Source organism: Oryzias melastigma, linkage group LG15 (genome assembly GCF_002922805.2).
Source record: "Oryzias melastigma strain HK-1 linkage group LG15, ASM292280v2, whole genome shotgun sequence".
In the NCBI taxonomy this organism is placed as follows: Eukaryota; Metazoa; Chordata; class Actinopteri; order Beloniformes; family Adrianichthyidae; genus Oryzias; species Oryzias melastigma.
In genome coordinates this window covers 29071579-29082288 of record NC_050526.1, presented here as the reverse complement: position 1 = coordinate 29082288, position 10710 = coordinate 29071579, and the positions used below count along the sequence as shown (strand labels likewise).

Sequence of the window (10710 nt, the reverse complement as noted above, 5' to 3'; positions counted from 1 at the left end):
AGTTCAGTGCTCTCAGTAAAAAAAAAAAAAAGGCCATGATAGCTAACATACATGACTGTAGGACAGCATAGAGGATTCACAGTTCAGTGTGTTTTTCGTGGTTCCTATTAGTTTGAAGGATGTGTTTATCGTTTTATCAAGTTCTTCTCATCTTTGCTTCTAGAGACGCTCGTGTTGTGAAGGACTTGACGACCGGAAAGTCAAAGGGGTATGGATTTGTGTCCTTCTACAACAAACTGGTAAGACTCCGAAGCAACAACACGCCCTGAAGGGCACAGTTTTGCTTTATTATGCTCCTTAAAGCCTTTTCTAGTCTGTGTATTTGAAATTATTTGGTCAATAGTAATAATCAGAGTAAACTAGGAGCAGACAGGCTTAGCTGTCCTATGGCTGAATACAAGTTGTCTGCAGGTGAAAAATGGTCAAACCTGTACGGGACGCACCAGTGATCAGCACAAAATATTATGGTCGTAGACCGCTCAGTGAACCCGTAGAGAGAAACGTTCATGCACATTTTTTCTACGGGCGTGCTGCCGGTGACGGGTCGTAGTGAACACTCTATTCCTGTGTCGAGTTAGGGTTATTTAAAGAAATGACCACAATGCGCAATTCTGCCACTAGGGGGAGCAAAGGAAAAGAAATACCAGCATAACAAGAGATCATAAAATAAACAGCATTTATTTTCAAGTGCGTGCCAAGTTGCAGTTAGGTTCCCTGCAGCCTCACTGCTGTTAAGTTGCTATAAAAATTATCAGATGTGACACCACAATTACAAAAATGTCATTGTCAAAAAGATAATAACAGTAATAGCTCTGATTAGATTGTTTGAGGCATTTTTTCTAACTGAGAAAAGAACAGAACAAAAACAAAGCTATAGATAACAAGTTGACCACGGCTTGTTTGGCTACTATGTTTCTGGTCCGGCCCACTTCTGATCAAACGGGTTGAATGTGGTTCCCCAAACCAAAATGAGTTTGACACCCCTGTGCTAGATACACCTGCTCTAACCTTAAGATGCAGCCACTCCTCTCTACAACCCTCCATGGACCCGGACAACCTAAAAACCTGCAGAACCTGTACATGTCAACCCCTGTACGGGTGCCTTTGACTAGGGCTTAAATATATCAACTTTAAAATTTTTAAATCTGATCTAGTTTCTGCATTTCTGTTAGGAAAGTTGAACTCCAGATGGGAAAGTGTTTGCTTTGAACTTACAGGATGCAGAAAACGCCATCGTTCACATGGCGGGTCAGTGGCTTGGAGGACGCCAGATCAGAACCAACTGGGCCACGCGTAAACCTCCGGCCCCTAAAAGCCTTCAAGACAGTGAGTGTTAACGAATGAGCATCAACATTCGACAGGCGTGTTTCTGCTCCGTGTTCATCAAACCATTTTTTTCTCAGATGTTTCAAAGCAGCTGAGGTTTGAAGAGGTGGTGACCCAGTCCAGCCCCCAGAACTGCACCGTCTACTGTGGGGGGATCCAGTCAGGACTATCAGGCAGGTGTCACAGGACGCTGTCGCTCTTTCATCACATTGCAATCGTATACGCTCCTGTATATGTCATCATCATGTAAAGAAACCTGAACAATATGTTTTTACTCCTCTCAGAACATCTGATGAGACAGACGTTCTCACCGTTCGGTCAAATAATGGAAATCAGGGTTTTCCCAGAAAAAGGGTATTCTTTCATCAGGTACAGTCGGCGTAATTCAGCATTCAGCCTGTAGATGTCAGCACTGCTTACATCATGATGTCCTGGACATCTCCTCTCTGAGCTCTCTGACAGAACCCTGTATCTTATTTTGAAGGTTTTCCTCCCATGACAGTGCGGCCCACGCCATCGTTTCAGTGAACGGAACATCCATCGAGGGACACGCAGTCAAATGCTACTGGGGGAAGGAGTCCACAGACGTGGCAAAGAACCCTCAGCAGGTGGAGAACAAATGTCACCCGCCTCACTTCTGGTTATTCTGCTCCAGTCAGATTATCTTGAGTATGAGCTTCAATCCATCACTGTGACAGGGTTCTCGTGAGTCTTAAAAAGTCTTTAAAGCATTGAATTTATGAATTTGAAAGTAATACCTAAAAAAGTCTTGAATTTTGATATCTGAGCCTTAAAAATTGTGCTTCTTGGTTCAGTTTCAAATTTCGTGTCGAAATTTAAAATTGTTGACTATGATTATTTTTGTCCAAATTACTTAAATAAACAGCTGGAGAACCAGTTGTTATGCAGCAATACGCTGCATGCCCACCACCGGTTTGAAACAAGAAGAGTGCTAAAGCATCACGGCACAAACGAGATATGAAGCTAGAGTTTTCATCATAAAATGGGAATAAATTACTCAAATGGGAAATAGACTGAGAAATCGGTCTTAATTTTGACATATAAAGGTCTTAAAAAGTCTTAAAAATGTAACTTGAAAAAACTTGTTGGAACACTGCTGTGAACAAATGCGCCAGAAGTTTACTGTATGTAGCAGCAGGAATGTTTCTATGCTCCCCCATCCCACATTAGCACTAAAATGACATCATTCTGTTTACTCTGCTAATAATAAAGCTAAAATCCTCTTTATAGCACACGTTTAAAGTTTATTTTATAAGAATTTGTTCTTTCCCGTGAGTTTTGCAGCAGAGACTAACAGGAAATGTAGTTTACGGGGTGATCTGAACATTTATGTTACAAAACTCGATGGAGATTAGAGGCTGTGTTCATAATTACTGTATTTAATAAACAGACCGATCTTTAATGACGTTCTTCAGGAAAAACAGTCAGTAATATTTGTGACGTATTCATGTCTGTGCCTCAGTTTGAGTACAACCAGTGGGGTCAGTGGAACCAGGTGTACGGGAACCCGCAGCAGCAGCAGCAACAGCAGCAGTATGGGCAGTATGTGACCGATGGCTGGCAGGTTCCCTCTTACAACATGTACGGCCAGAGCTGGAGCCAGCAAGGCTTCGGAACTGAGTGAGTTAGAACCTCAACCCTTTTCATCTAAAAAAAAATAATAAAAACAAGTTTTTAGAGAGAACGATGTCACAGCTGCGCTCATTTACTGATGTGTCGGCGTGTCTGCAGGCAATCGCAGTCTTCAGCCTGGATGGGGAGTTTTGGATCTTCTTCAGCCCAGGGAGCTGCTCCTCCTGGCTCCGGGTTGCCCAACATGGGGAACTTCAGCATGGCTGGGTATCAGTCGCAATAAGACGCTCTCCACCACCTGAATGGCTGCTGTGGTAAAAAGAGGGCGGGGCCATGTACACAACGCTTACGGAGCCTAAAGCTGCTCCTGAAACTATCCGTTCAGCATTGGTTTGAGGGACATTTCATTAACAGATTCAGAACTCCACCTTTAGTTGTTGAAAATTCAGATTTCTTCTATGGAAAAGTGCTCTTGAACTTCAGAATAAAAGCCAAACAGTTAGTACAAAAACACGGGAATGCATCAACACGAAGTGACAGGAAGATTGCCCAGTTCACACCGAGTCCTCCTCCCTTTACTTTAGGAGGCATGACAAAGAAAACCTTTGCTGTTCTTGTACCTTCATTTTAGTTTAGAGTCTGAATTTTACACTTCCAGTAAGCTGTGCTGTGTAAACAAACTGGAATATCAGGATAAAAACTCCCAAATCCGTCATTTTCCTGACAGTTGCTGTTTCAAAACACAGTTTGCTCTCATCTTTGACTTAAATGGATCACTTCAATGAAATTCATTTTAATGTTCATAAAAATGAGAATAAACCACCTTTAGATTTTTCCACCAAACCATTTTTATTTTAAAAAGTTTTCCAAAGATCCAGCAGTGTCAAAAAAACCTGGAATTCAGTCCTAAAAACTTTATTAGCAACGACAATGGCTTCCTTTGAGGAATAAAGTCTTTGAAGACAGAAGTTTCTCAAAGAGGAAAAAATGATCAAGAACTCTAGATTTGTCATGAACACAGAGAGCTGCAGCAGTCAGACGTTCACACGCTGCAATGACAGATGTTGGGGAATGAACTCGATGAGTCTCGGAGGATGTCCATGGAGGAGGAAAAAAGACACTCGGCTGTTAAAGTAAATGGTGATGGTGGAGCTGGATTCCAGGAGTTTTTCTCGTTACTTTGGTGGAAGGTCTTCCTCTTAAGGACTTCCTTTGCTGAAGCTCCGAGAGTAAAAAAAGAAAAATGAGTGAAGTTAAAAGCTAAACTTTCTGTTGTGTTTTTGTTGTTTTCCATCAGTGCTGCCCTCCTCCAGCTCCACATTAGTATCATTTTGAATTTTTCTCTTTTAATGTTTTTCTCTAAAGTGAAAACAAAAGTGCAGATGTGTTAAAAGTAAATGCACCCTCTGTCAGTATCAAGGTTTTAACCTGAAACCAAACCAAAGTTAAGTAAATACGACCTGTCGCTGTATTACATTACAGCATATCAGTACATCTACAATAGAATGTTCATAAAAAGTAAGTGCACCCTGTATTTAAGTGGTTTATTGAAGCAAATTAGAAAAACATGATTTAGTCAATTAGTTTTCAAGCTGGATTTTTCATTTCCAGGATATTTTTCCCCAAAATAATTTTTACAAATAAGCAAATCCTAATTATAACCCCTCCACTGCCGTGCTTTATTCCTGGATTTGTCTTTACACGGTTCTGTTAAAACCTTTAGGTAAAACCTGAGAACTGGAACGGGTGTATTTTCTTTTCTTGTCCAGCTGTAGTTGGCCTTAAATCTTTGTTTTGAAAGACAGACGCGTTTTATTTTCGCTTTTCTTTCTAGTGTCTTTCAGCTCCCAGGTTAGTTATGAAAAAAAGCTGAATCCCTGGCAAAGTGTGATGAGGCTCTCTTTCACTCAGATCTTATCTTTGAAAGTCCATCTCACTTTGAAATATTTTTTTTAATACCCTAAATATGATTTGTGATTCTTTGAGGCAGGGAAACAAAGCAAAGGTTTGCTTGGTGTGTGTAAATAGAAACATTGATGATAAATCTCTGAAACTTTATGTACATACTGTAGGTAGAATGGTATAAAGTGGTTTGCTCTTCTTAATTTCTAGAATATAATTTATGGCCGAGCCTTATTAGTTGGTGAAGTCCCATCTTTGAGGTGTTTAAAGGAGGTCCGCTCTCAGATCCCACCGTGTCCAGCTGGACTTCCCGTCTGTGTTCTTGTGCCATTTCCGGGTGTGGCTGAAGCTGGAGTTTACGATGCGTCACCTAAACACTGAATGTAACGCCCGTCTGCTTTTATGTCCGTAATCTGAACAACAGGAAGGATGTTTGATGATAAATGAATTAATCACTTTTCCATTCAATGGAAAAAGTCCCTTGAAATAAAGAAACGTTTGTACATTGTTGTTTTGTTTATTACACAGCTTTACACATGAAAACACCTTTGAGTCTGTATAGAACATTTCCAAAAACAGCTTTCTAGAGAATGTTTAGAGCATTAAATCTATTATCATGGACATAAGCTCTTATGAAGAACGGTACACTGGAAACATTCTTCGGTAGATCAGAAGTTCTGTTTTCTAGCATTAATCTGGATTCAAACCCTCACGTCAGAAAGACCAAACCTTCATCAGCACCAAATGGCCTAAGAGAGCTTTGCTAATGATAACAGCTGATTAATGTTAGCATTAATGGTAAACTACACAAAAACTCACAAATGTGTATGTTAAAGCACATAGCGGTTCATGATCAGCTTTGGAGCCGTCAGAAAGGGAAGCAGGATTTTGGACAGACATTCACGACGAGTCAGAGGGAATTTCTGGATGTCATGTTCCTCACTGAGAGTTCAGATTGAGGAGGACCGCTGGGCTCCTGGTTTCTCTGTCCACATGAACTAGAGCATCTGATGCAGATTCCTTACTTGAAGCAGGTCTGAATGGAAGCAAACCGTTCTAGAGTTGAAAAAGGACAAATTGAATTCCTATAAAATGAGGTGATTGTCACCATAATGTACGAAAGCTTGTAGACTCACCGTCACTCTGGCATCATGACCAGCTGCAGTTCCTTCCCCCTTAACCTTCTCTTGTAATCCCAGTTGGGCCATGATCATCTCCAGCCTGGATGTGATGTTTGCTACTGAGATTTCCACCTTTAGAACCTGTTTGGTCAGCCTTTTATTTTGAAAGAGAACAGTTTTGATGCCTTTATTAAAGGATTTTTGTGTTGTTGGCACATAAAGACACATCAGAACTTCTCTCCCACCTTTGAAACTGTTGTTGATCCACAAAGGTTTGGTTGGAGAGACTCTTCTGCTCCTGCGAGGTGAAGGAGACTTTCTCCACCGATTCTTTCTCGTAGTTCTTTCCAAGGTTGTTCAGTTCAGCACTGAGGGCATCCTGGAGGAAGACAGATTTGTCATCATCTTCGGTCCTGACATGATTACTTTGGTTCTTCGATGAGTGAAATCAGACCCTCTTCTCCTCCAGCTCCCGTTTCATCCTCTCCTGTTCGTCTGCATCCAGAACCTGGTTCCCATCTTGGTCAAACTGGGAGAACGCTGCAGATATTTCCTGGTCAGTGTGTCCCATTCTGCAAAAACACCATATATGATCACTCAGATATTTATTTAATAGAAAAATGCAGTTTTTTTCTATGATGAAAGTAAAATTTGGATTGTAATTGACATCTTCACATCACAAACAGTAGTGAGTAATCGGTCTAAGATGAGCTGACCTTATACTCTATTAGTTCAGTTTTTATCTTTAAACTCATAGTATAATTCACCTGTTTTTGTTAATCTTCATTATAATTCACTGTTTTTTGTTAAACGTCTGTTCTGAATGAAGATGGCTTCTCTGGTGACTTTTTTTTTTAGAAGTTAGGATTTTGGCTTAAGTTAGATAACGTCAGATTTTTGCAAAGCTGTTGTATTCAGAGTAAAGGAAATATTCATTTAGGATTTTTTTCTGTGATTTTGTGGTCTATTTGAGGAAGCTGAAGACACATTTTTACTTTAAAGAATAATACAACTATTTTCTATTCTATTCTATTGGCTTCTTTTAAGCATCTTTTGTTTCTGATCTAAGTTCCTCTGAACTCACTAAGTCCCTATCAGGGTTTCAGTGTTGCTGGAGCCTATTCCAGCTCCTGTTGAGGGAATGCAGGGTTCACATTGGACGGGTGATCTAAGGTCAAAATTATACATGATGTGTGTGTTTTTTTTTATTACTGTTTAATATAAATTTCATTTCCACTGAGAAAGCAGTGCAGCTGTGGTGCTCATGACCTTCAGAGGAGAAGGAGACAGATGCTCAGATGTTTGTGTCTGTACAAACACATTAAAGAGAAATGTCTTCAAGACACAACAATTTAAAACAATATGTTCAGTACCTAAAAGAGGGACAGACATGCTGATTAAACAGATTATTGTTAATAATTTATAGACAAAGTATCTTAAAGTTAGTTTAATTGAAGCCTATTTTCAGCAAAGTTTGAGAGACAGAAAAATACTAATTTTAAAAATAATTTCCTTTTTAGTTTAAATAAGTTTGAACTACTTTCTTAGCTTGTGCAGACTGTAGATGGACCTGTTGTCTCCTGTTGGATGTTTGTTGCTGGTTTCTTACTCTCTCAGCGTCTGTTTGAAGTCCTTAAATTCAATTTCTCCAGATCCAGCCTGCAGAGCTTTCTGCACGTCTGTTATCTTGTCTTTCTTTAGATTCAGCCTCATGAATGTCTTCATGTAGCTCTGAAAAATGTGTTTCTCAGTTAGTCTAAAACATCAAAATATGAATCATAGATTGTGAAAACATTGAATGGTCTTGTACCTGTTTGATGATGTCAGTAATCTGGAGCTCATCTTTTTGGGAGGACAGCTCCTCCTTAACCTCAGAGTAGGTGTCGTTTATGATGGCCAGAAACATGTTCTGAAGGAAACAGAACGCAGACATATCAGAATCAAACTTCCATTATCAAGTGACCTCAGCGGTGAAGACGCTTACCAGCAGAACAAAGAAAACGAAGAACACGTAGGTCACAAAGTAGATGGGCCCGAGAACCCGGTTGGCCTGATCGATGGCGTCAAAGTTGAAGTCTCCGAGGATGATCCTGAACTGTGTGAATCTGCAGGTGAAACATGGATGTTCAGCTGCTGCTCAACGCTCCACAGATCGATTGTTCTGCTCAGCTTACATGCACTTTACGAAGGTGCTGAAGGTGTCCACCTGTGTTCCAAAGAGCAAGTACCCAAGCTGAGCGTAAGCGAAGAAAACGATGAAAAACATGACGGCAAATCCCATGATGTCTTTGGCGCATCGACCCAGTGTAGTGGAGAGCTGTGTCATGGTCTTATTGAAACTGATGTATTTGAAAATCTGTAAAAGCAGGAAGAAGCACACAAGGCTATGATGAAGCTTTCAGGAAGAAGCCTACAAGGCTCTGATGAAGCTTCCAGGTGGAAATATACACGAAGCTTCCAGGAGGAAGCATGCATGAACCTTCCAGGAGGAAAGGACTTCTGTTGTTTACCTTGATCCAGGCGAAGAACAGGTTCACTGCATTCATGTTGTTGTACTGCGTCTGCCAGAACGCTAGAAACTCAAAATCTGCATAAATGTTGGGATTTTCCAGCAGTTTGCCCAGTAAGTTGTCAACTTTGATGGTTCTGAAGACGTTGAAGGCGATGGCGACGAGGGCGAGCTGGAATGGAGAACACGGTCATTGTCAGAAGAAGAACCCATCAGGAACAGCAGCTCTGAGTGGAGCAGGATCTTCTGTTTTTACCAAGATGACCACGATATCCAGAATATTCCAAACACTTGTCAGATAGGAGAACTTGTGAATCCGCAGCTCAAGAATCTCCTCCACAATGTAGTAGAGGATGAATACACAGAAGACCATCTCACAGCCCAGGATGAAGTAGTCCCAGTAGGTGACGTAGCGAAGCAGCTTGACTGTTCGGATCTGGTAGGACGGAATCGCTCCACCTGTTGCTGGAAATTCAACCATCAGACTGAAAGACACAAAGTTTGGTTTGGTCACCGCCAGCTGCTGGCTGAGCTGCAGATAAGCATTACGTTCCTCACCTGATGACACAGAACATGTTGATGTTTGCGTTATAAGTGGAGAAGTCAATGAAGACTACTCGGGTTCCTCTGTCCAGCCAGCAGTTCTCCATGAGCGTGCTCATTATCTCAGCGCTCTTTTCTTTGGTCCGGTCCAGGTCTTGATAGAATCCTGCTCCACTGTAGGTGCTCAGCAAGCCCCAGTGAGAAGAACCTTTGATCTCCTTCTCTGTGTGGTAGGTCCAGCTGCAGAGGAAGCAAACCATCAACGAAAAACAGAAACGCTTTCGGAGAAGAATGGCGTGAAGCTTACGCTGTGCCATTGATGAGGCCGAAGTTCAGGTCATCCTCCTTCTTTTCATCATAGACATCAAAGCATCCAAAGATCTCCTCTCTGAAGTCTTGGTGGACCTTGCAGGAGTTGTTCTTCATCTTGATCTGCCTCATCCTGGGAACGCCCAGCAGCATGTTCTCGTAGTAGATGAAGGACTGGTTTCCATTGTTGATTGGCTGCTCGTTGTACCACTTTGTCCAGTAGAGACCATCCAGGAGTGGACCCTGGGCAAACTGTCCACATGGAGAGGGTCAGTTGACCTTTCAGATATGTCCATACGTTTGGATACTATTCACTCATGACAGGAAGACTCACGGTCCAGAAATCATTCATGGTGCCGATGGACTGAAAGCTGACCCCGGCGTCCCCGGCTGAATTTACAAACAGGTCTGTCATGGCTTTAGTGAAGTAGTAGGTGCTGGAGCTGGTCATGCCGTATGTCACTGAAAGAACATCAATGCAGTCACATTGTTAGCATCAGACGGGGCTTTGCTCAGCTTGAAATATCATTCAGAGATCCAAGATAAGAACCTGAGCCGCACGCCAGGCCCATTCAGGACTCTGGTTTTGTTTGTCGCTTCTGCAACTGATTCCGATTAGAGGCCGTGGATTGTTTGAAGAGACAGTAAAAGGTTCTGACGCAAATAACCAAACCAAACACTGTAAATCTAAAGCAGACAAAGCAGCAGAAGCTCTTATCGCTGAAAGGCCAAACAGTAGCACCGCAGCTCCTTTCAGGGCTAATGCTCGCCTGGACAAAAGGCTTTTATGTCACGACTCAGGAGAACAACAGTCCAGGCTTTTACAATGTGTGTCAAATACATAAAGCAAACGTAATCCTCATGTTTAGCTTAAAACCTAACTTCGGAATGAAAACTTCAGCTATTTTTAAAAGGATGATTTTCTGAGAAAACTTTGTTTTCAGTTCATGCATAGACAGAGACATCAACAGATGATAACAGTGGTACATCCCTAAGACTACAGAAAACACTTTCAATTATAACTCAATTCATCAATGTATTATTCAAATTAAGAGTACTTTTCCCATTACAGAACAGGTGAAAGTGCTTTACATAAAATAAAAATATTATAAATAATGATCATAATAAAACAAAAATGTAAAGTTGATTTAAAAAATAAAATAAGGCAGCAAATACTGGATGATCTGAATCTAAAAATCCTCAAAAATCAAAAGATACTTTTGTAATTTTTAAGTAGATTCTTATTCAATATTCACTAAATAGATTTATTTATTAGATTTATAAAAACGTTATACTAATATTTGGTAAAAACTGAAGCAGAAACACTTAAAATCATGTCAGCAGCTTCAACGCTCCTCATTACCAAAGACAAACCCTTCATATAAATATATTTAATGTGAAAATCTT

General features: G+C 40.9%; 2 protein-coding genes across 2 annotated transcripts in view; one reads left to right on the top strand and one right to left on the bottom strand.

Moving 5' to 3' along the window:
• The window catches only part of tial1 (TIA1 cytotoxic granule-associated RNA binding protein-like 1), a gene marked incomplete in the record, with an annotated part of 9993 nt that extends 4669 nt beyond the window's left edge, over window positions 1-5324 (top strand). Inside the window, 7 exon segments of the mRNA XM_024296823.2 lie at window positions 164-239; window positions 1218-1326; window positions 1404-1499; window positions 1611-1695; window positions 1811-1934; window positions 2810-2967; window positions 3079-5324. Coding sequence (XP_024152591.1) covers window positions 164-239; window positions 1218-1326; window positions 1404-1499; window positions 1611-1695; window positions 1811-1934; window positions 2810-2967; window positions 3079-3202 — 772 coding nt within the window.
• On the bottom strand, window positions 5010-9765 carry pkd2l1 (polycystic kidney disease 2-like 1; the record flags this gene model as incomplete). The annotated part of the gene is given in 13 exon segments (XM_024296822.2): window positions 5010-5877; window positions 5958-6096; window positions 6188-6321; window positions 6397-6514; window positions 7552-7673; window positions 7753-7851; window positions 7927-8047; window positions 8117-8298; window positions 8453-8623; window positions 8708-8936; window positions 9010-9234; window positions 9302-9555; window positions 9638-9765. Coding segments are annotated over 13 exon segments (2039 nt in total), but the record flags the coding sequence as incomplete, so codon positions are not given.
• Between the last annotated feature and the right edge of the window lie 945 nt (window positions 9766-10710).